This window comes from Carassius auratus, chromosome 47, assembly GCF_003368295.1.
Source record: "Carassius auratus strain Wakin chromosome 47, ASM336829v1, whole genome shotgun sequence".
Lineage (NCBI taxonomy): Eukaryota > Metazoa > Chordata > Actinopteri > Cypriniformes > Cyprinidae > Carassius > Carassius auratus.
In genome coordinates, this window is record NC_039289.1 from 3,161,539 (window position 1) to 3,188,844 (window position 27,306).

Consider the following 27,306-nt stretch of genomic DNA (forward strand, 5'->3'; position numbering starts at 1 on the left):
CACCAACCATGGCTCTATGATCTTTATTTTACGATCTATATTCTACAATATACAATCTTTATTTTAACAATTTAAGAATTGTCTAAAAGCTTTCATATAGTGTGAATCAAAATTTTTAGATGATTTGTTACACATATTCATCAACGGCTCGCAGTGCCTGGGGGTTACAGTGTTAAAAAAAGAGTAAAAATAGTTCATGCACATTTTTTATTCCGAAGCATAAGCATTTGATTTCAGTTTCTGTTTGAGTCCTGAAAAACCCATCCAATGCTATCTCACGACCAATTTTACGTATTTTACTAGATGGCTAATTCGTACGAATTCGAACAACCTCACTCGTAAAATTTTGTACGATTTGTCTAAACCCCAGTGACAGGTAGGTTTAGGGGCGTTGTTAATTGTAGGTCATTCCTACAAATTCATCCGAATTAGCCACCTCGTAAAATATTTACAAATTGCAGTGAGATCGGGCTGCACCAATCACGACTCTACAACTTTATTTTAATGATTAAGAGCAGAATAAGGTTTTGGACATTTTCCAGATTCCTTTCAAAACAGGTAATGAAAAGAAGTAACTGACATATTGGTCGGAATGCTGTCAAATTTATTTGTGCAATTTTTTTTTTGGGGGGGGGGGGTAGATTGGGTATGAGGGCTTTAAACGAGTAAAAATGGTTTGTACACAATGTTTTTTTTTTTTTTTTTTTTTCATCCAAAATGTCAATATTTTATTTCACTTGCCACTTGTTGGCAAACGTACAATTTGGGTCTTGAAGCACCAACCATGGCTCTACAACCTCTTTATTTTCCCAATTTAAGATCAGAATAAGGTCCCGGCAGATTTTTCATCTGGACTTTCCAGATCAGGTAATTAAAAGCAGTAATTGACTTTTTTGACTAAATGCTGTCAGGCATGTTCGATCAAAAACAGAGGGGAAATCTAGGCCACCATCTACATACTCTCTCAAAGACACGTTCCCCTCATTAGATTTAATAGACTGCAATGTTTCCACCTCACAAGAATACATATCTCCAAATCACTCACAAACAACACTAAATAAAGTATACGGAGGCGTTGTTATTTTCAGCACTGGTTTCTAGGCTTAACTCCAGTTCTGCATTTCATTACTAGACTCACTTCTATCTATTTGCAATCTGTCATATGAAGAGTTTGTTAATTATAATATGTGCAACCTAATGGGTTATGAGAACGGCACGGTTAGTGTGGTTATTAATATCAGCAAACTGTTTGCGCTTATCCACAGATGGTTTCGTGCCTGCAACGTCCTGCAGCCTTCTGTTATATCTCTAATCTAGAATTATTATCTAACACTAATATTTCTTTGACCGGAAAGGCACTACTAATTATGCCGCAAACATGAAGCCATTTCCAGTCATGGAAGAGGTGCTTTTGTGTTTACATCATTGATATGGATCAGACAGAACGCGACAGGCCAATCAAATCTTATAATAAACAATAAATGGCTACTTGATTGGCCGAATCAGGCTTTGTATTGTGAAATGCAATTCTCAAATCATACAACTCAAATGTGGGGGGGGGGGGGGGGGGGGGGCATTCAATACAGTAGGTATGTGTGTGTACACACAGACACACTCAAATAACTCAATAAAAATGGTTACCTATTAAGTATTTAGCCCCATTTATATAACTTACAAATATAAAGTTACACTTTAAGTAAAAAAAAAAAAAATATACTATAAATTATACTATAATTTATATTATTATTTTTTTTTATAAATTATACTAGAAAAAAAGAGTTATATTATTTGAGATCTTTCCATCTATGTATTTGTCTATCAAAGTATAAAATATTTTTGTTATGTTTAGATGGCGCATATGCAAATTAACCATAAGGGATTTGCATATTCATGTTGGACATCCTCTATGCCTAACCAGATTCTGAGGCTACAAATCTCCCTCAGAGTGTGATGTAAATCACAATTCAACAGATATATGAGTCATAATTACAAGTGTGGAAATAAGCTTTGCCAAGTGTCACTCTACCTGCTCTGTGTTCGTTTCTTTGGATGGTTGGTTGCCAGATTTTCTTAAATCAAGCCATTTGAAATCAACCCATGAAGTATGAATCAATCAAAAAGAGAATGTGGGTCTTGACTAACCTGTGATTTACCACAAGAGTGCAAATTTGTGGTATTATAGGCTTTTAAAATATGATTACAATTATTCCCAAGCCATTGAGTCCCACTGCTAAACTTTTTTTTCAAGTAATGTCCTCCTACGAATTACATAAGTCCTCATAAGTGCCACTGATGGTGTGTGTAAGGCCCTTGAATACGCGCTGACTCAATTATATGTCAATGGCATTAGCTTGATGTAGACGGGGAAACAGCGCCTCCTGGCGGTCAGAAACCACTCTGAAGTGGACTACAGAAGTCTGTCTTTTTTTTCCCTTTTTTTTTTTTTTACTGATCAATATAGAAATTGATTATTGAATAACTTATTTATAGCTCCTGAGTCTTTAATTATCGGGATCATGTGTCATGTTTTTGCTTCCTGAACGAGAGAGACCTGTGACTGTTGCTGTTTTTCGTCTCAATAATTCGATGGCAGTATCTTAAATATGCATTGAATTAAACGCATCGCCTACAAAGATGCATGAATAACAAATTCACAGTGTACGAAAGCATTAAAAGAACACTGCATTTATATTACCATCATTCTGAGAACAACAACAACAACAACAACAACAACAACAACAATAATAATAATAATAATAATAATAATAATAATAATAATAATAATAATAATAATGAAAACTTCCAAAATTAGAACCGGATGAGTTTTGTCCCAGGAACGTGAAACTTTAGTATGTGACTAAAGTCCTCTCTCAAAAGCTATTATTTAGTATTCATAAGTAGTACTGGAACTCACGCATCAGATCCTGAAAACAACAATAAATGTAAATATTTTTTTTTGCATTTAGCAGACGTTTTTATCCAAAGCGACTTACAGTGTATTCAGGCTAACATTTTTTTTTTTTTTTTTACCTATCATGTGTTCCTTGGGATCGAACCCACAACCTTGCGCTGCTAACGCAATCACTGAGCCACAGGAACACATACACACATAAAATATACTATTGAGCATCTAAATATATATATATATATATATATATATATATATATATATATATATATATATATATATATATATATATATATATATATATATTGTTGTCGTTCTTTCTGATATTTTATTCAAATTATCAAATTACATTTTCTAAAACATAAAATGTAAAAATATAAATATTACATATTATATATATTGAATATTTGACAATAATTCTAGAATATATAATTTATTTTTTTTTTATTTTTTTTTATTTATTTTTTTAAGATAATGCTTGCAAATATACTCACAGTTATTTGCTGCCAGTGTGGTGCGTAACGCGCACAGGAGCGCGAACGCGTGGAAACTCGGCGCGTCCATCAGCACCACCTTCATCAGATCTCCAAATGCACAACAGCGCGTATACAAGTTGCTCTATATTCCCAGCCAGCGTAAAATAGCTCCAAAAAGCCAGCTCGGGCTCGGCTCCAGCGGCTCTTCGGCTAGTCTGTCCAGTGCTGAACCGAATGAAACACTCTCCCCATAGTTCCCCTTAAGGACATACGGAAGGCTTTTCCCACGAGACTCTACGTATACTAAGTTTTTTGGCCGGGGGTTTGCTTGGATGTCCTCAGTTCTGCTCAATATTCCGAAGTGTACAGATCCAGCTGAGGTCGAGAAGATACTCGGGTCAGAACGAGACTTGATGCGTTCTGATGCGCGCGAGCCAACAGACACAGCGTGAGAGGTGGTGCGATGTAAGGCGAATGATACGATCTGTGGAAAGCAGTTGAGTTTTAGAGAGAGAGAGAGAGAGAGACGATTTCAGCAGCACAGATGTGGACAGCGCTCACTGACGCGCTCCAGTTGTAGGCTACACACGACGCACTGAAGCACATAGCTTTACCTAGGTTTAAACGTACGGTAACTTCCTTTTTCTCGTGCCGTTTCTCAGATCTTCACATATATGTCTGATACACATGGAAATCGACATCTAACACTGTGTAAATTCACTTGAATGTGCGAGACTGCCTGTTCGAAGTGCAACTAAAAATATTTGCTCTGCAAACAAGTGAGTTTATGATCAAGATAACACATTAAAATAGTATGATAGCAAATACCGATTTGCAGTCTCAGGCTAATGGACTGTTGGGTAAAACAACTGGAACTGAGTGACACCGGAAGCCTCACATATTCAAGTTATAATGGCCACGCCCACTCTTAGGGTGTATTCACGCCTGTCTTGTTCGGTTCAACTGAATCAAATTCAACTTAGTCTCCCCCTTTAGTGTGAGTTCGGCTCTTATCTACGTCATTATATCCACTGTGGAAAAAAAAGCCGATCTTGTACCAACCTGGAAGTAAGATTTTCGGCACAGAAATTCTCAGTCATTCTTCTAAATTATTTTTTTTACAACTCTGGCCATGTTTAGCATGAGAATCCATCTCTTTAACACTGTGAACAACTCTGAATACACGAAACACCATTGTACCCCCAGTTAAGAAAGAATGGTGCATACATTTTAGTCTTTAATGAGAATAACTTCAAATTTCTAACTTAGAATTGTGTTTATATTTGGCTTTCAATATCCTGGTTTAAGACTGAGGTTTACTGTGAGTTTAGTGGTTGTTTCCAGTCGGAGACTTCAGTAGGGACACCATTTGCTCTCGTTACTCCTTGTCCTTTCAAGGGCGAGCTCAGTAACCAAATACACTGCAGACTGAAAACCATTCGAAACTCAAAAACTCAAGTAGAGGTATGGTTTATCTACTCATTTAAAGTATTAAGAAAACCAAGGATTTCTACCTGAAAAATGTTGTTTGCAAACTCTCTGAGATTAACATCGCAATACCATCCGTTTTCTCCCTGAACGCTGAAGTGATTATATTAAAGTTAAGGTTAAGCGAGGTAATTATTTTCTGTATCATCTAAAAGACAAAGACGAATGCCTGGTGATCCATCATGATAATATGCAGAAAAACCAAGTTGAGGAGATCATAATGTGACTGTTCTTTGAACCCCACGTAGCTAAGAACACTAAATATATACACACATTAGTGTTAATGCATTTTACAGATGCAGTGGTAATCTCTCGGCTGGTCATAGGGCACAATGGCATGTGTTTGAGACTGGATTATAGGAATCCAGACTACAGGGTTTTGGAGCATTAATCCCAGAGGGCAGAGAATGACACCGTCCTCCGTTCAAAGAGCAAACACCCTCTTTGATACGGTCTGCACAATGATACAGTGGTCAGCCATGCAGCCAGTGTTTATCTGTATCTTTCTGCTGCATCTTTGAGAAGATTAATGTTTTCTTTTTTTTGTTCATATATTAACTTCCAAGACCGTTCTACAGAAACTGTGAATGTTGCCACAATGGAATTGCATATATACTCTTTGTGCATGTATCTATATATCTATATATATATATCTATATCTATATATATATCTATATCTATATCTATATATATATCTATATCTATATATATATATATATATATATATATATATATACATACATACATACATACATACACACACATACACACACACACACACACACACACACACATTAATATGTGCATTAATATATTTGAAAGTGTTAAAAAGTACAAAGGTAATTGATTAACTTCATTTAGACTGGGTTTTAAATCTATAAATCTATCAGTTCACACAAGGAATGTAAATGTAATTATAAGGAAATAAATTGCTTATTTCATTATTACTACGGTTGTTTTTGTTATTGAATTTTAATTTGAACTTTGTCATTCACTTGTCAAATTTTCCCCATTTATTTTTCCAAAAACTGCAACTGAACACACACGCACGCACGCACGCACACACACACACACACACACACACACACACACACACACACACACACACACATTTATATATAATAGCAGCTATTTTATGTCAAATAAGAACATTTGGTTGATTAATATAATGCATATTAGAATGATATAACGTTGTGTCACATAATTTCTAGAGTGCATCTAGAATTTTATGGAATTCTCCTCCTCGGTCTCCTCGTTGGGAATTCATCCTGGTTTTTTCTCGCTGGAGATCCATTTCCTGTATAATGAATTTTTTTCAAGTCCAAGCATGCTGTGCTCTGATCGTGCTGTTAGACTTACAGATTAGCCGCTTTTCATTTACTCTCCCCGCTCTCCCTTCCCGCCGGCTCCTCACGTCTCACATCTTCCGTCCGCAGTCAGGGTTCTCGCCTTCCACCTACGGTTGGGAGCGTTTGGATTTCATTTGGTTAACCTCACTTTAATAAGCTGGGTAATGATAGACTGGATGGTTGTCAACCAGTTGCATGAAGGTGAGATGAGATGAGGGTCGGGAAAGCCATTTCAAAGTTCTGGCTTGCTATGATATGAGCTACTTATGATTTCAAGTAGATAATTGAGAAGAAAAGGAAGAAAACAGTTCAATTCATATAACTGAAAACAAATGAGCAGCAGTATTTATCTAGAAAAGAAACCACTTATAATTCTGGGTTTGAAATCATTTTTATTAGAAATTTTGGATCATTTGGACGAGCCAATTCACTAGAAGAAAGCAAATAAAAGCAGAGAATGAAGCATTAAGGATAAAGAGATTCGCTTAAAATGAATCAGACATTTGAACGGACACAAGAACAGGATGTTTAAGACTTGCAAATTCACTAAATGAGGCATACGAAATAAGTGATTTACAAGAATAAAGCAATTAAAGCAGAGAATGTAGCTTTTTCGATGAAGTGGTTCACTAAAATGAATCATACAATCCTCATTCACATGTCTGTTCAAATGTTTTTGAATCAATACACTAGAATAAATAGCAGGGAATGAAACGTTTAGGATGCAATGATTTGATAAATTGAATTAAATGTTTAAATGGTACATATGACAGGATCAGCTAACAAATCTGACTTTCCAAAGCTTCAATTAAAAGTGAAAATATCCCAGAATTTCTGATGGTATTAAATCATTTTCAGTGCTACCATGTAGTAAAATCATATGCTATGCGTTACATTGAGCTGTACGGAAATTACACTGAAAATTTATTATTTGGTTGTGCTTCTTGTAAAATTCAGCTTATTTCTTGAAAAACTATTTTGAAACCAGATGATATATTGCTGTGCTACTGAAAAATGTGCTGCTAACTCCTCAACGCTGGATGAGACACATGCTAAGAAGGAGAGAGAGTGAGTTTTCTGTGAAAAGGACACCATGTTCATCTCCAGGGGTAAAGCTTTGGGAAGAAAGGGTGGGCGAGAAAAAAAAAATAGATAGGAAGAGAAAGAAATGAGAGAAACACAAAAGAGACGGGGTAAAAAAAGCACCAACAGTTCCAGAACAGGTGAAGCCACACGCAGACAAAAGAGTAGAGCAAGAACAACCATTAATAAATAACGACATTATTTATTAATTACATATTATGGATGATGTTTCCTCTTTTTATGTTCTTTTTTTTTTACCTCTCTCAGCCTTTCCTCCTTTTTGTGTGTGGTTTTGAACTGTGTTCTTGGTTTTCATCGGTCATTAAAAATTAAGAGGTTCAATACACATCCAGGTTTTCATTATCAAGAACTTGATGAAGGTTCATGCATCGATTTTAATACACAAAGTTGTTTGACTCCTGTATCTAAAAGAGAGTACTTAAATAGTCACTTGAAGTCATCAGAGACTCGGAAACACTTATTTTATAACTGATAAAGGTCTTGTCTTCCTGACTCATTCTTATCTTTGGCATTCCCAGAAAATGAACCCGGCTGCTCTGCAGTATCTTTAAAAGCTACTACTCTCAGAAAGTCAAACAATATATAGTATGTAAAAAAAGCATGTTCCTAGGCTTATAATGCCAATGTCAAAAGCTTCACGGAAATCAGTATTAGACATCAAATTAGTTATCCATACATGTGGAAATCAGCTGAGAATTGAACATTGCATCCTGGATCAGAGGATTGAACGTTTGTCACTGTTGTGTGTTTTTTCTTCTTCTGGTGATTAAAGAAATATTTGAACCAAAAAATAGAAAATGCACTCACTCTTAAGGCCATCCAAGATCTAGATGAGTTTGTTTCTTCATCAGAACAGATTTGGAGAAATTCAGCATTCCATCACTCGCTAAACAGTGGATCCTCTGCAGTGAATGGGTGCCGTCAAAATGAGAGTCCAAACAGCTGATAAAAACATCACAAGTAATCCACAAGTAATCCACACCACTCCAGTCCATCAATGAAGTGTAAAACCTTCAAACTATTGATTCCCTTTAATATCAATAAAACCATTCCATTCCACAAAAGATTGGAAAAATGTTCTTTAGATTTTACAATGGTCTTCAAACTAAGAAAAAAAGGGTTGTTTTGTGGCATCACTGTGAAAATCCCCTTTGGATGCTTTTATTTTAAGAGTATATGATTGTCATAACAACTAAAATACATTTTAGTACACTGCACATACAAATTGTGCATGTTGTTCAAATTAACATCAAAATGATGGTCATTTAAGGAGTTTTCTTCACAGCGAGGTAAAAAGTCCAGAACCTTTTCTGTTCTTCTATACTGAAACAACCTTCAAGAACCAGGTGAAGACACATCTGTTAACTGAACCACTACCATAAAGCTATTTCCACTCCATATTTCTGTACTGTATCTCCAATTTTCTACATTTCACCATAGCTTTAGGTTTAGTACTGTTAGTTAACACCCAATATTAGGGACATTGTTGACTTACATGATAAATTGCTTTTAGATAGTGATGTTGCTTTAGATCATATGCTAAATTTTATGTAGGCATTTTTTTAACTATTATTTTAGCTTACGAATGCCAATAACTGCTGTCTACAGGGATGAAAATTCATCTGAGTTTAAAGTAGGAGTTGGAAGTGCTCTTTAACTCATAAACCTGATAGACTTCTAATTCATCTGTATAGTCCAACAGCAGTTGGGTATCAACAACTGGCTGACATCCAATCAGAAAATCTCCTGGAGATTTCTGTCTATCTGTATGGCTCTGGCCATGTGGCTTCTTTAGATCGGTGAGGAAGAGTATTGGACTAATTATGGCTTCTGTTTCCTTTTCATTAGTGGTATAGTCACAGTTGAAAGAGCTAATGTACGACAACACTTATTTTCTTCCAAGGGCAAACAATATGTTAACGTAATAATGTTTTGTAAACCCCTCCCACCTAACCCACCCAAAAAACGTCTCGGGTACAATTATAATTTAGATTGCTATCATGGATACGGAAAAAAACACAATGTTACATGCATGTATATTTATGTATTTGCCTGCCCTCTAGGGGCAGGAAAAGCGTGATTTACCATTGTTCTGATTTAGCAGATCCTCTACACGTGTGGAATATTTACGTGAGCTTAAAGGAAGTCAAGTTCCCACACTTCAGGGGCGGAACTTGAGCGGCCATCCCGAGTCGGAGCTGCGCTCTCTTTTGTGTTTATCCCTCTTATTTTTCCTGTCTAATTTCTCCCACTTGTTGTTATATTCCGTTTTATTAATAAATTCCCCTTTTGATCGAGCCGTTGTGTCATCCCTCTTTTGTGTTATAGCAGTGGCTGTAACACACAAATTAATGAAATAAACTTTGATGTGAAGAAGAACAACAACAACAAAAAAGAACAAAATCCGACTTATACGTACGAACAAAACACTTACCACAAGGGCTTAGACTTACTCAGAACCCTCAAGAAATGCCATTTTTTACCCCACCTTATCTCGTAAACATCCTTTTTTTTCTCCAAGTAATCTGTATGACAATTTTTCACACGCTACCACCTTCCCCAAATCTGTATCCCATTCTTGGAAAGATGGTGGCAGGGTTGCCAACTCTCACGCATCTGGCGTGACACTCACGCTTGGACTTCAGTGTGAGATTGATGCTGAACGCGTGAGAGTTGGCAACCCTGTGTTCTCTTTCATAATACTTATTTGAACCCCCCCCCCCCCCCCCCCCCCTAAATTTTGTTCAATTTTGACCAAAGCAAAATACAATCTCTTTGACATTTCAGCCTGTACAGATCTAGTCCTATGAGACCCAAAGTCTCGCGTTTACTGTAGGGAAATAGTCAGGGCTGTGCTGATGAAAATGGCAAGGAACCATAGCGGAGGAACCGTCCTAGCCGTCATGGATCATTGGCTTCCACGGAAAGCTCCATGTGGGGGCTTGAAATCATCAGTACACTAATAGAGAGAACCTACCCAATAGGCCTCATGGCAGCCCCATGGCATGTACAGAAACGTGCGGATGCTTAAATTAATTCACCACGGCATTGTCGTCGCTTGCCTCCATTGGTGTGCAAGTGTTTTGAAAGGGCACTTCAGGTCGTGTGGAAGAATCACTCCAGCGCTCCTGTGCTGGAAAATAGCTGGCTAGGTGAGGGAACATCTGTTTTCAATGGATTCTGTCCCACCTCGCCGGGAAGCCAGACGGAAAGAAAGGGAGATAAAAAGGGAAGGGGAAGACGTGTTGAAAAAGGCATCTGCAGAGAGAAAAAGCATTCAGAGAAGTGACTAATTACGCTTCTGATGTCTGAATTCAGACTGTGAAAGTGAATTACACATCTAACAGGCTGCGACTCTAGAGAACTTGGTGCGGCTCCTTTGATTGCTCAAGGTATTACTAATATTTCACAGATTTTATTTCCCTAGAAAGAAGAGCTGGATGTGCTTGCCATAGATCTAAATTCACTTAATCTCGTTAAGCAAGATGCAATACAGTTCGGCTGACAAAGCACTTCAGCCTTAATGGAGATTCTCCTCAGCTCGAAGACCTCTGGCTTGTGTTTCCGAGAAATCAACACTCATTATCTGGATCTGGTTATGGTGCGACAGCCTAACCTTCCAGTATCGCGGCTTTGTGGGGTAAATTTACGGAACGCTCCACCCATTCCCAAAAGAAACACTGTTGACCTCATACATTAGCTAACCCTGAGCATATGCTGAAATTTATTCACTTTTACTACCAACGATTATCCCGATAATTTCCATTATAAAGCCATTATGAAGCGCTTCAGTAAATGCCTGAGATTTGTGACATAATGGAGGAATTACCTAACGGTTCATTCATATTGAGTAGCTGTGGGGCTTTGTACAGTTAGCTTCATCTATAAGTGTCTGCAGAAGGTGAGCAGGCCAGCAACAAGCCTCTTCATAGTTTACTTTTTTTTTTTTTTTTGCAATTTATTAAATCAAATGGTCAATTTCTGTTTAATCACAGTGTGTTCTACTGAAAAATAAAATAATGATATAAGCAAAATGGCAAGTGGCTTTGGTGGCAAATGGAAGCTTTCTGGTAAAGTGTACTGCTACTTATTTTGCTCACCTGAACAGATTCTGTATTGTACCTTTTCTGGAATTAGTAGCCAGCTCAATAATGTCTCATACTGGGCTCACAATATTCCGGCAACCTAAAGTCAGATATTTCAGTGTGAACTCAACTTCTACATTTGACCGCAACCATAGGAAAGGAAAATATCCAATGATTACCATCTCAGTTGTTTCTCCTTAAAGAAATCTTGCACTTCTGAGAATCACACGATTTTGCTAGTTTCAGCAACTGTGCTAGATTTACCAAGATATCAAAGTTTTCAGAAACATCAGAGACAAAGTTGATCCTCAAATGAAACATAACTTAGAATGTTATGTGTTATTTGTTATAAAAGAACAAACTTCGGATAAATGTCCTATCGGATGAAGTGTCAGTTGTCCACACCAACGGATAAAAGAGATCTCTTAAATATCTGTTGTTAGCAATTCTAAATTTTTTCTAGCTAACAAATGTTCCCAATAACCTTCTCAACATGCCTCATGTCTCAACAGTGCCAATTTAAGATTTAATTTAAAAATTTCAATAGGAACATCCTATTTTTCAGGATGCTATTCTTTGTAATGCCCACTGGTCCTTATTTCCATTCCACACCAGACTACAGGTGTCAGTTACTTTCCTCTGGCGATGTAGCGGCCTGTCAAAATGGGGCGGAGAAAGTATGGTTGTTTATACCAGCTTCCTCTAATATGTTCACACTCTACTTCATTTTAATTTCCTTTCTTGTTAAATTGAAAGAGTCCCTCCACCCCCTTCCATCTCTGCAGTTGTCACCATGGCATTTATGTCTATGTTGGACTTCAATAGGTCGAAGCACTGTTTATCAGTCACTTCTTTTCCTAAAAGAGTTTCAGACTCACCACCACTCATGTGTCGTCTGCCCAGGGGACGCTCAGGCAGTTTGTCAATAGGCCCATTATGCGACCTGTCAAGGAATATAACAAGGGCCCATGGCTCTCTCATCTACTGTCTGGGTATTGAGAAGCTCACAAGAAAATGCCACACGTCCCTACAAGAATTAAACCTTGTAGCAGTGTGATATTTCTCTTATTATGATAGCAAAAGGAGAGATATCTCTCCAGAAAAGCCTAATTTAAGGTATGGCGACTTGCAAGTGTTAACGGTTTTCCTGTGGACTGCCATAACATCTCTAAATATATGGCCATTTTTAAGCTTGCTTTAGATATTTTCTTAAAGCCGTGGTATTATTGGATGTCTTTGAAACCTTGCCTTTTACAGCTCTGATCACATGTATGGTGTTAGCTTGCTTACAGCAAATCTTTGTCTTATTCTGAATGTTAACAGGCTACATTTGAAATAAAACATAAAAATAAAATTATGTTGAAGCATGTCATAAGGAATTTGGCTTTTAATGTCACTGCCAATTTATCTGATAGTTAGCAATTATGCTAATGCCTTTACAATGTATTATGCAAATTAGCTTGCTACTGCTAATGTTGCATTGTGCATATTAGCATGCTAAATTAAAATGTGACAATTTAATATCAATTGAACAAACTAACGTACCTTCATAACCTTGTGGAAAACATACTGTGCTTATATAAAATTATAAAACTAATCAATCAGTTTAGAGATTTGAGATTGGTTTTCCCTGTTGAAAACCAATTATTGTCTAATGCAGGCTTCTATTTGCTCAACTGACTAAGGTCTTCTTTGTTGCATCGTCCTCTTTATGATGTGACAAATGTTTTCTATTGGTAAAAGATCTGGACTGCAGGCTGGCCATTTCAGTACCCGGATCCTTCTACACAGCCATGATGTTGTAATTGATGCAGTATGTGGTCTGGCATTGTCATGTTGGAAAATGCAAGGTCTTCCCTGAAAGAGACGACGTCTGGATGTGAGCATATGTTGTTCTAGAACTTGGATATACCTTTCAGCATTGATGGTGCTCATCTTTCCAGATGTGTAAGTTGCCCATGCCACACACACTCATGCAACCCCGTACCATCAGAGATACAGGCTTCTGAACTGAGCGCTGATAATAACTTGGGTTGTCCTTGTCCTCTTTAGTCCGGATCACATGGTATCCCAGTTTTCCTAAAAGAACTTCAAATTTTGATTCGTCTGACTACAGAACAGTTTTCCACTTTGTCACAGTCCATTTTAAATGAGCCTTGGCCAACATAAAACACCTGCGCTTCCGGATCATGTTTAGATATGGCTTCTTTTTTGACCTATAGAGTTTTAGCCGGCAACGGCGAGTGGCACGGTGGATTGTGTTTACCGACAATGTTTTCTGGAAGTATTCCTGAGCCTATGTTGTGATTTCCATTACAGTAGCATTCCTGTATGTGAAGCAGTGCTGTCTAAATGCCCAAAAATCACCGGCATCCAGTATGTTTTCTGGCCTTGACCCTTACACACAGAGATTGTTCCAGATTCTCTGAATCTTTGGGTGACATTATGCACTGTAGATGATGATAACTTCAAACTCTTTGCAATTTTTCTCTGAGAAACTCCTGTCTGATATTGCTCGACTATTTTTCACTGCAGCATTGGGGAATTGGTGATCCTCTTCCCATCTTGACTTCTGAGAGACACTGCCACTCTGAGAGGTTCTTTTTATACCCAATCATCTTGCCAATTGACCTAATAATTTGCTAAATGGTCCTCCAGCTGTTCCTTCTATGTACATTTGACTTTTCCGGCCTATTAGTGCTACCTGTCCCAACTTTTTTTGGAATGTGTAGCTCTCATAAAATCCAAAATGAGCCAATGTTTGTCATGAGATTTCAAAATCTCTCACTTTAAATATTTGATATGTTATCTTTATTCTATTGTGAATAAAATATAAAAGTTTATGAGATTTGTTAATTATTCCATTCCATACAGTGTCACAACTTTTTTGGAATCTGATTTGTATTTGAATATCTGGAATCTGAGGGTGCAAAAAATCTAAATACTAAGAAAATCACCTTTTTATTACCTATTGCTAAAAATATACCACAGCGACTTAAGACTGGGTTTGTGGTCCAGGGTCACATTTCGGTGTGTCACTACTAGTACCACAGGAATGGCTTTCAACAGCTTTGAAAACATCCATTACACAGCAAAACTATTCCATTTGCACAGTCCAGTATTAAAGACAAATCTTACTTTTATTTGGCCTTCTGGGCTGCACAGAGCTAGTACACTTGTGAAGGGAGGACGGTGTCGTTCATTAGCTAAACAAGGTCAACACTGTGTATATCCCTCCCACACGCAGAATCCACCAAATCAACTACACTGCTGCTTCCCCCTCACAACGGCCCACACAGCAGGTGTTTATGGGTAATTGCTGTGTTTGGCACTTTAGATTGTTTGTGCTGATGATGGCGGTTCCTTCCCTGGCATGACTATAATTTTAGGATAAACACTTTGCCACTACGCATACATTTTAAACAGGGCTAGTGGGTGTATTTGAAGTCCGAGTCTATGGTTTCAAACCACTGTTGAGGAGAAAATCACAATTTGAGGGAAAGAATGCATACGTTCCCATTCAAAATGGGACAAAATACAGATTTAAATGTTGAAGAAAGCTTTTATCGCACCATATACCATTTCACAACATGCATTGGGTTTATTTAGACCCAGTCAGTTAAAATTTTATGAACATGAACCATTTTAAGTTAGAATAGTGCACCCTGCAAGGCATTATGGGATACATATCCAAAGGAAATCCGACTTGAATGCACTTGTTTTGTGAATTTGCTTTCAAACTTTCCTTCGAAATCTTCCGAATGTTCCCTTCATCAACACACAAACCCTTGAGCTTTTGTTTCTCCATTCTCCTGGGGGGCTTCATCTCATCTGATGACCTCCATCCAAAACGAATTCAACATCTCTTGGATGCCATATGCCAAAATACTGAGGGTTAGAGTTGCATTAGACTGGTTCTTTAGACAATCCTGAACAAATAAAGCACGGATATGAGAGATCTCGAAATCTCCCATCTAGCTATACTTGAGTAAGTCTTCCAGCTGGGGCAATCTGGCTAAAGAGAGATACGTATTAGTGGAGTTGTAAAGACACCTGGAACGAAACAAAAATAACTGTTCTACTTTCCCACTGCTAGTTTTGATGTATTTTCACTGGAATCCACAGGTGGGAACTGTTGCATGTGACAAGTGTGGTATTTTAAACTATTCTCAGCGCTGCCGTTCCTGTTGCTGCAGCCATGTAGCGGCTCTAAGAAAACAAGCACAACTGAGGAAGACTGCGTGAAACGAAGAAAGTTAAACTTTGAAAATCTTATCTTAATAGGTGCACACTCTTGCTTATGGGGATGTTTAAAAAGGTTAAGAAAGAAAATCTTGTACTGCAAAACTATGTTTTAATTAGAAACTCCAATGGAGGTTAAAAACATTGATACAAACATCAGTACGGTCTTCAAATTATTGTACTGGTTGTAATTTAGGCTTCAATTCAATAATAAAAAAAAAATGACATATTTATTTATAAAATAAATAAATATTAATTTAATATAATCAAATTTATTTTCTTACCATAGGGTAGTTACATTTTGCTCAGTATTTTACAGAATATTATTTATACAATTTAAATTAAATTTACCATTCAGTCCGAGGGAAAAGGCACCTTCCTGTCTTGCTCCATTTTTATTTGTGACTCAAACCAGACCATCCGTAAATGCCCCCACCTGTGAAGCAAGTTTCATTCGATTATTTATTTGTTTGTCTGTTAGAGGAAATTAGAAGAAATGGAACTGACCTTGCCAGCCAAAATGTTTCTCTTTATAGATAAGGCCGACTGGATATGCTGTCCCTGGGCTATTGTGTTTAATGAAAATGAAGACCCTCAGTACCCCGCAGAGGACTCTTCAGGTGCCAAGCACTGGTCTATTATTCTCAGACAGAAAACGAGAAAGAAAATTGGTACAAAGAATGAGACAGACCACCGTTTTTCAGGTGTCATATGATTAACTTGTCTACTCTCTTCTTGAATTCGGTTTCCTGATGTACAATCGTACTCGCATCGCTCTGAATGAAGTGTTCTGGAATTGGCCACTTACATTCATCTTCACCTTGGATTGAATTTCACCAGTGCCGATTCATTATCGAAGGTCCCGGTCAGGCCAGAGCCACGGCTGACGTGCCTGGACAAAAGTAACCCAGAATGCTTAGGTTGCATCTGCGTCGATCTGAAATAGGCATGAAAAGATCCACACATTCAGTGAGTGCCGCCCCATGAAATTGAGAAACTGCAAGACAACCGAAGAGCACAGAAACACATGGCTGCATTCATGTAGGGAGACAAGCTATATTTCATACTGAACTCTAAGTAAGCAAATGCATGCGCAAATATGAAAATTTTTGGCTGATGCTCTGAAAGTGTGCAATTATACATGCTTAACGTGCACTATTAAGGTCCTTAAAGATAGCATATTAGCGGCCACACCAGCGGATGATATTGTCTGTTTATTCCAAGTGCACGGCCATCTGCCGCTTTAAATTCTCAAGCTATTTATAGCAGGGTTGATTCTGATTGGCTGTCAATGTTTTTATCGTTTATCAGCTGAAAAAAAAAAAAAAGTGAGATCCAGCTTACCGTATCTAGCTAAAAGATTGTATTTACACCTTTGCGTAAAATTTGTTTCAGGTCGAAAAATTAAACATGCTGTTATTATTATTACCGTTGTAAAAATAAAATTGTATTAACAAAATAATATTTTGTTTAACATGCAGTATTTGGTATGAACATACCATCAGTTTAACCAACGTAGCTAAAAATGCTTGTTCGGGCACTATTGCATAAATTTAGTTTCGGGCATATAAATTTAACGAGAGTGGTGTTCTCCGTTTGAATTCATCTGAAAGAAGAAAGTCATAAACACTTGGGATATCTTGAGGGTAAGTAAATCATAGGGTAATTTTAATTTCGATTTTTTTTTTCCATGATATGTGCACAAACAAACATGCTACCAATGTTGGAAGAAATAAATAAATAAATGATAGCTTCCTCTGTTGTGGTGTTTACGAAAAGTAGAGAAAAGCAAATTTGGGACAGTATCACCTCTATCTATGACTGAACTCCACAGGATTTGTTTTCTGTATGAGAGAACTATGGCTGTTTTCAGACTCATGCAGGTTCCTTGGAGTCATTCGAAAGCAGCACAGAACCAAACAAAGAAGGAGAGTCCCATTATCACAAAAGTGAATGTAGCGTCAAGCAGCACTTGTGAAATATTTGTTTTTCCTCCATATATCTGTTGTTTGTCTACATTATCCTGCAACATCTCACTCGAAATCTCAGTGCATTTCACAGAGTTTGTGCTTCATAAATGAAACCTCGGCAGCATCCTCCTCTGCGGTAGAGCCAATATTTGTTCTGAGACATTTCTGCATGTCTCTGGGCGGTTCATGAAGATATCCAGGAATAATGGCCGAGGAACATTTCCATTCTCAGCACTCGTATGAAATATATTACAATACCCTGCTGCACAGAACCTGAAAATGAACATCCAATAGGCCAGCAATTTGTGTAATAAATAATTGACATTACGATTACGTCTGCTGTGATAAACTAGTCTGAAACTTGAGACCAAAAATACACTGGAAATGGTGTAAAAATTCTTAGCACACATGGCAGAATAAACTGCAGTGCTCATATAAAAAAATCAGAATTCCAATCTGGCTTTGAATGTGTGTTTGAATTTGGTTCTGTGAAAATGAGGTGTGTAGTTGGCGATGTCACTTTGTAAATAAACACTATTTGGCCTGCGCACATCCATATAGACCGAACACGTAATACGCATGTAATACGCAGTTTTGTAGTTCACACCAAAATGATATTGGTATTGTTTTAAAAACTTGTACTTTGAAACCAATTTTCAAAAGTTGGTGTTTTCAGGCTCTGAAAACCGTATTAATGAGCAGGCAGAATCCATTGAATGTTTTGTGTTTTTAATTGAAAACGGTATTGCGTAAATGCCTTCTAAATGTTTTGCACATTTAAAAACGTTGTTTAGTGGTAACCGCTGCAACGTGCAAATCTGGATTCAGCTTGAATCAAATCGAAATCTTATAAACCCTTAGAAAGAATGAAAATGTGTATGTGTGTGAAGACAGGAAATTATCTTATACTGTAGAGCAGAACTAGCCTGAATACAGAATAACAAACTGTACGGCCTCGTGCTGTTTGAGGAGGGCATAAATCTCTTTCAGAGGTTTTTTTTAAGTAGAAAATGTTATAATGCAATACGCTCTCTCTCTCTCTCTCTCTCTTTCACACATACACATACAGACACACACACACTATTCTCATATTTTTTCACTTTGAAGTTCCCAACCTATAGAAATACTAAAATTCATAAGGGCTGCACACTTAATCAGAAAAATTAATAATGTAATAATGCAATAATGATCATCTCTTTTCCTGAAGAAGGGATACTCCGCCCCAAAATGAATATTTTTATTTAACCCTCATGTCGTTCCAAACCCGTAAAAGGTTTGTTCGTCTTTGGAACACAATTTAAGATACTTTGGATAAATATATATTAACTATACAAGCTTTATTTTGTCAAGATACATGTTGTATATTGTCTTAACAAAGTCTTGAAATTCTGTTTCAACTTCTCGAGACTCATGACGAATTTCCTTCAAATTCCAACTCTGCACTTGTTGCTATGTGGTTGCTAGGGTGCTCTGGGTGGTTGTAATAAAACCTTCATTTCTCTATGATATTCAGGTCTCTAGACACAGATTATATTTCTTCGTCAATGTAAGTCTATGGGATTTCTGTGCTTGTGTTGAGTGTTAGATTTAGTTTTATTACAGCAATCTTGAGTCTCAAAGAACTTGAAAATTGCTCTACAGCCAGCTGTCAGGAGGTCTGCACCATACCGGGGCGATCAGACACCTTTCACAAAAACAAGCAGGTCTTGGAATGCCGCTCTGCAAAAAAGGGGGGTTGCATTTCGGATCACGTCTGGGAGTTTATCTTTAGTGAATACAGATCTGTGGACCGACATGTCTAACAGGGGTTTCAAAATGCTGAGCACACAAGAGTTTACCAGACATGTAAGCATATAATAACTGCCCCAATTATTCCCGTGTTATTCATTTGTACTGCATGAACTGCACTGTGATAGCATCCCCAGCTTTGTTCTGCAGGTTTAAAGGATGAATTAGAATTTTTGTCCATTTTTTTCCCCTTTATTCACGTTGCTGAGTGGGGCAGATGGCCTCCGCTATACCTCCTGCTAGGTGCATGAAGCTTATTTTGTGTTTTTGCACCACTGTGATGCTAAAAACAAACAGTTTTTAGTTTTATTTATAGCGTCTGATCGATGCACCCCAAAATCCCTGAACCCATGGAGTCACATCAAGTCGGCATTTTCTTTTAAACAATTAGACAATGATTGTCCTTTCCTTTAATGAGTCTGTTATTAATCTTCACTCCATGCAGCAGATTTTCAAGAATCTTGTCTGGAGCTAAAGCATTCCAGTTTAAACTGCCTCCATTGTTAGGACTGGGAATTAAACCATTTGTAATGATGACACTAGTAATTTATGGGAAAGTAATTTTGAATGCATTTATAGCTTATGAGCTCTGAGTATATAATTTTCTCCTTTTAAAAGCCCCTCACTGCTTATGAAGTCACCATTCATTCTCTAAACTGCAGCGGTAATTGCGACAGCAGGTTCTTTGAAGGAAAACGACAGCTCTGTTTTCCACACCTTACCTGAGCGAATGGCGATTGGTGGACACGTGACCATACAGTACCGCAATTTGTTGGGCATTCTGACGGGGCAGGTCTTTATTCCTTTATTCCTATAACTACGGTCCAGTTGCTGTTCTATATTCAAAGAAGACGTGTGGGTATCAAGCTTTATTTTGAGGGTTATTGCGTCCTGCTTACCTGTGGTTCTCTGTGGGTCTGTCGTCTTTTTCTGATTGCTCTGCCTCTGACAATGAGAGCCCGAGTAAACTCACGCTGAGAAAATACATATCTGTCCAAAATATCAAACAAATCCAGACCAGGCCTTTTTTTTTTTTTTTTGGTTGCCAGCCGTTCCACTTTTCCTCTCGATTTAGCGCCACAAAAGCCATCCTGATCATCTCAGTGTGGGCCTTTCTGGCAAGTACAACAATAAAAAGGAAAAGCATTTTTAAATGCTTCATTTATCATATTGGATTTATCGTATACTAAAACTACAACAAAAACATTTTTGTTAACTGGGAAAAAAAACAAAAAAAACACTAACATATATGACATAATGAACAAGGAAAAAGGTGACTTTTTTTCAAAGATTTTTATACTATTTTTATTTTTTATTATTATTATTATTAGTCATCAACAAAAAAGCATTTTGGTAGATTTATGCTTTAGATGACACTTACACACATACATACATATACATATACATATATATATATATATATATATATATATATATATATATATATATATATATATATAATTATTATAAATACAAAATTAAATAAAAAGGTGTGAAAAAATAGCCATAATGCAACTATTCAACAACTCTGGGACTCAGTGGGGAACCTTTTTTGATTATTATAAAAATAGTAAATAGTATGAATATAAATAGTATGTCAAATAAATGGAAACGTGGTATTGATACGCAAAAATAGATTTGGTGTGTATATCCTATGTGATGGGTAGGTTTAGGGTTGTGGGATAGATGCCTACCATATTTACGTGAAACCTGCGTATCATATGTATCGTATCGTATCGTAATGACGTCAAAACGGAGTATTATATGCAAACCAAACACATGCATATCATATGCATGACAAAATCTATTTTTCCGTATCAATACCATGAGTTTTCGTTTTTATTTGGCGTACTATTTATATGCAGTTTCAAGAGACTGGGCCCTTTATTCTAGCCAAATGATTTCTAATTTATTTGTTTAGAGTAAACAAGTACATTGTAACACCACCTAAAGTCCTGCAGATGTGTATTCATGCTTACCTGAGTAGCATGTGGGATTTACGTCAGCATCAATTTTGGATTTTTTTTTTACCATTTTTTATTTCAAGACACTTCTAAGCCAAGAAACCAATAAAAAAAGAAGTCTGAAAAGAAAACATACAAATTGCGTGTAAAAATGCAAAACTATACTAACCTTAACACGTCACAGATGTCCATGTCCATTGATGCCGTTACTTTTTAGGTTATTCCGTGATGTTTGATGTGGTGTACATGAGGAATGAGACCCAGATAACATCTGAGGATTGCAACACTTGCCCGCCAAGTTCAAAGTGCTGCTTGTTTACAAAATGCAAGGAAGATGACACAGTTTTTCTAATGACATCATCCTTCAAGCTGGTAGCCCCGAGCAGGGTGTACAACTGGAGCCTGTCTACGGGGTCCACTGTGAAAGATGTCTACCCCAAAGAGGACACTTCAGTGGAGTCTGCGTATTGATCTAAAACCAAGCTTAAAATAGCGACGGTGGAGAAACATGATGGTTTTGAGTCACACGTGTTGACAGTTTTCGTGATCCTCAGCTCTTCAAATCTTCAATTTCGTGGCTCTGTACTTTGAAACCAATTAGTCTCAACTGGTATTTCATTAGTAAACGATCTGCAACCTATTTTGCGCAGTTGAAAGCAGCTCATATACTCCTACAGGCCTGTGCTAAAAATGCGACATTTCCTCAGGCAGTTGAATTTACGGTAATTACCTCAGAATAATGTAATTGCCCACGTATTTAGCAGACGTGAACATGCGACGAACAAAGAGCGAGAGCGGTTTTATGTGGAGTGACTCTGACGGGTCGCCTTCCAGCCGTATTGCACAACCTATAAATCTTCCTGCAACGTTTCTTCCCCCTCTAGAACCAGTTAATTAGAATCTTTTCAATAAATTAACAAACTTGAGGTACCTGGCATAAAGAAATCCAGAGAAATGGAGTTCAAAGCGCTCCGTGCTCCTGGGAAATCGGATTCGTTCGCAACAATTAGTCACCGATTGACACGCCGACCACCAGTCAGACCCACGGCGATGTGCCGCACGCTGCGTTTGTTAAACATTTTGACCCAGATCCAAAAAAAAAAAGAGCATGGCTCTGTGCATTTGGGTACAAAATAAAACTTTCTGCTTTGACAGTGTATTTCATAATGCATAATTAATCATGCAGCGCTCAATTATTTACCACAATGCAGAGGGGTTCTGCGTTTTTCCCCAGCGTCGAGGGATCAGCTGTGTATACATTTGTCTCGTCTATGGATCCCTGTTTGGCTTCTGCCGACACGGTTTTAATCACTCGTTCATCTGAGAGAGAAAGGCCTGCATGTCAAACAGATAAAGTGTTTTCCATATTGTGATAATGGAAGTGAGACAGCGTGCAGAATCTGCTTCTTTCTAGATATCCAAATGTTTGGCGTGCATGAAATTTGTAATTCAAATTATCAATAAAAGAAAAAGTACATTGAAAAAAAAAGAAAAAGGTTGCTTTGCTGATACTGATGACTACAATTAACTGAAATGTTAAGGTTTTTGAAGGTTAAAATTTATTTTAGATATAGTTAATATAAAATGCATACGTATATACAGTACACAACAGTGTTAATTTTCTATCACTGAGATACTATTATAGTTTTTATTAATATTTTGAATTAGTTTTCATTTACTCTTAGTTAAAATGTGTGTCTTTTTTCAGTTTTAATTATTTTAGTACATCAAGTTAAACTAAATGAAAATTAAATACAATTACCTTTTGGGGGAATACATTGTGATAGATAGAAAAACAAATAACTATTTTATGCTTAAAACATGCTTTATGTTTTATTAGGTGTGTCACTAGACTATAAAAATCATGAAGATTAAAGGAAAAAATACAAAAAAATACATACATACATACATATACATCTTTATACATACATATACCCATAAATATACACATACATATACATATATATATATATATATATATAATTTGGTGGGAAAATGGTAAAAGACCTCAGGATCAATAGGCCAGACTAATTCTGAGTTCAGCTAGCACACTTCATGAGATATAAAATAATAATAAGAACTACGACCAACACAAAAACTGTACAAATGAACACTAGCCAGTGTGTGTGGGAAGAGTTTTTTTCTTCCTCGTTCACGCTCAAACTCTTACATAATTACACACACCTCTTCTCAAAGTCAAGGACATCATCTGAAAGATGTGAATAAAGGTGACTTACTATAGGCTGATTTACTTTTATCGCATTTGACCTTTCAGCGTTCAGCTTTGTATTAGAGCCACTCTGTGTTCGCTGAACCCAAGGGATCTGAAAGAATTCATGCTGTCAAAAATCCTGTCATCATTTACTCACCCTCAGGACGATTTTTCTCTGGGACACAAAATGAGCATTTTGAGGAATGCACTGGTAGCTTTTTTCCAAACAGTTACAATGTATGGAGAGTGGAACTTTCAAGCTTCATAAAACACTTTTAGGTAAAGTATTCTAAGAAACTTCACAAGCTAATGGAACATTATTAAGGTCTCAACACAGATCTTGGATACAGGAGTGCCAATGTTCATTTGCTTGCCATTTAGCAGAAGCTTTTCATCTGAAGCAACTCGCGGTACACTAATTGCTAGGAGAATCAGTCCCACAGGAGCAATCTTGGGTTAAGTGTCTCACTCAAGAGCCCCGTGGTGATGGAGCAAAACAATGATCTCACTGACTCTTGGGTTTCAGGGTCCCCTGCTGTGTGGAACTGAACCTACAACCTTTGCATCGCAGCCAAGATCCTTAACCATCACTTATTTGTCCACTCTGTTCATGCAAATGTGCATGCGCTGAAAACAAGACAACTAGTGGAGATTACTTTATGAATTAAAACATAAAATAATAGATGGCACACATATATGCTGTAAATATGCTGTAAAGTAGTACATAACTCAAATGTCAAACAAATAATTTATAATCAATCATAATAAAATTGTAAACAAGTCTTAAATAGTTGTCAAAGTCAGTCATAGTAAATCAAATTGCAGTGTAAACTATCATAATGTAATAGTCATTAATGAAGGAGTTAAAAAATCTAAGTGTATAATGTCAGTCATAAATAATTAACTCATAAATAAAAATAAATAAATAACTATTATCAATAATTAAATAAGCCATAAGACAAAAATAAACAAGTCAGTCATAATAAAAATTAATTTGTGTTCCTGTAGCTCAATTGGCACAAGGTTGTGGGTTCGATTCCCCGTGAACACATGATAGGTAAAAATTGATAGCCTGAATGCACTGTATGTCGCTTTGAATAAAAGAGTCTGCTAAATGCATACATTTGAATTTAATTTAAATTTTTTTTTATTTAAATTTAATTTACATTTTTTAAATTTACATTTAAATTTATAAATTGAAATAGTTAATTGAATGAATTATAATAAACTATATAGTTATTTGAAAATAAGGCATAATAGATCAAGTAAAAAATAAAGATAAACGCCCAAGGTTATAATCAATCATAACAGTCTTAAGTCATAAGAATAATAAATTCATTAAGTCATAAATTAAGTCAGTCATAAATACATTTCAACGTCATAATAAGAGGAACCATATTCCTTTATCCTGCCTACACTGTATTTAAATATTCAAATATAAAAGAAATGATAAAATACTATATATAAAATATAATTTTTTATACTCAAATATGTGTGTTCTGAATGCAATGTTCTCAAATTGATCTATCATTCCAAGTAATTTCGCTTTAACAGTTTGACGAAGCAAATTGACATCTTCAAATACCACACACTTAAAAAGAGCCAGCCATGACCGTTTTGATCCTATAATAACCATGGCATACTGGACAAAGTGTCACATTTATTATTGAAGATGTACAGTCGTGCCCTTTAAGACATCTCGTAATGACTGGCCCCATACAATTAAACCTGAATATGAAAGAAAGCTCCCGCTCATGTGCGCGTCTATGTGTGCTTCTAATTGTCAAAACTATTTCACAGCAACATGCTTCAGCACCCAAAGGCCACTTTAAGGTCACAGGGATGGCAGCGATCTGACAGGAAAGTTCTGTGAGGCACCCGAGATTTGTAAACCCCTCCAGACCGGAGAGATTTCAAAACAAAGGTTTTATTTTTATTTGTTTTTTCCCCCCTAACAGTGCACAGCCTATCTCACAGTCGCCGATGGACAATATGGGATGAGACAAGGGTCAAAGAGACCAGAATGAAGATGAAGGGCAGAGACTGGTGTGATAGGTGTCATGCTGAAGTGTGAGGTTGGTGTGTAAGTGTGTGTGTGACAGGCTGAGAAATGTCCCAGTTGAGGGTGCTGAGTGACAGAGACTGAGATCTGCTGCCCGACACCTTCACATACACAACCCGGCTGGCTATGTGATGCTGTTAGTCGAGCCAAGAAGTTTTAGCAGTCCATCTGGGATGTGAAAAACACTTCCAGAAAATGAATCGCTCTTGTGAGCTAGTGCACAAAATTATTGAGCATAACATATGTGATGCTGTTTCAGAATGCAACATTTTTTTCCTTTTATGGTTTTAAATAACATGTCGGTTTGCAGTGCTAATTAAAGGACAGCTACATTAAAAAGTGAGTGGAAGTTAGCCGATCCTAAGGCTGTTTCCATAATGGAGTTTTAAAGGAATAGTTCACCTAAAAAATTATTTTGCTGAAAATGTACTCATTCAAGATGTAGATGAGTTTATTCATCGGAACGGATTTGGAAAAAATTTGCATTACATCACTCGCGCACCAATGGATCCTGAATGGGTGCCGTCAGAATGAGAGTCCAAACAGCTTGTCCTCAATCCATAATATTGCTTTCTTAAGTGAAAAAACGTATCAACTGAATAAGGAGCGATATATGCACAGATAAAGCACTTTATCAGGGATTATGTACTCATGTTTAGGCCAGAAGCAACAGTTTAAAGTTAACATTATAATGATGGATTGGTTTCTTACAATCATGCAGCTTTTCACTCCATAAGAAATTAATTGTTGGATTGGAGTCGTGTGGATTACTGTGATGTTTTTATCAGCTCTTATTCTGACAGCACCCATTCAGTGCAGAAGATCCATTTATAAGCAAGCGCTGTAATGCTAAATTAGCTCGTTTCAATTTGTTTTCCCGCCAGGAATTCTGCTGTTAAAAACATTTTTTTAAAAATAAGCTGAAATAATATGGCCAAACAGGCTATGGGGAAAAATTACACTTGGTTTAACCATGCATACGCCGCCTTGAGGTTCTATACCACCACAAAAACACTTGCAATGTGTTTAAAAAGGATTGTCTGCTTGCTTATAGTAGCATATATTAGTAGGTTTCTGGCCTTTGAGGTGAAAAGAAACAAACAGAAAAAGTATTGAATTTTAAAGATGTGAAATTAATTAAATGCACCTTATGAATTGGATAAATGCAAGTAAAAAATGCAGATCTGACTACCTACATTTGATAGTATGACAAATAAAATGGAATAGACGCAACAAGTACTCAAATATTAGAGTAAACCAATTTATTTATTTTACATTTAAAGTGAAGGACACTTATACAACATGATAGACATACAGTCCCAAATATTCCCCTTTTATTATGAATTGGACATGGCTTAGGGATTTAAATCCAAAAAATCTCTTTAAGTGAACTTTCACAAAAAAAAAAAAAGAAAAAAATAAATAAAATAAACACCTCACTAAGGTCCACTGAGACCACACTATAGAAAATATTTATTATCTGCATACTGATTATTCTTTGTTTTGCCAAAACTTATTTAAAACCAACAATTTTTGTTATGGCTGGAAATTAAGAGCTGCTTGAAGTAAATTTAAAATAAATGAGCTTCTCTTGACACCCAGTCAAAACATCACTCCAGATCAGAGACATTTAGATGTCTGGAACATCTTCCCATCCA

General features: G+C 36.8%; 1 protein-coding gene across 1 annotated transcript in view; it reads right to left on the reverse strand.

Moving 5' to 3' along the window:
• Positions 1-4,228, reverse strand: part of cntnap5b (contactin associated protein family member 5b) — an 85,290-nt gene extending 81,062 nt beyond the window's left edge. The window contains exon 1 of the mRNA XM_026235738.1: positions 3,403-4,228. Coding sequence (XP_026091523.1) covers positions 3,403-3,487 — 85 coding nt within the window. The 5' untranslated portion in view covers positions 3,488-4,228. The remainder of the gene's footprint in view (positions 1-3,402) is intronic.
• Between the last annotated feature and the right edge of the window lie 23,078 nt (positions 4,229-27,306).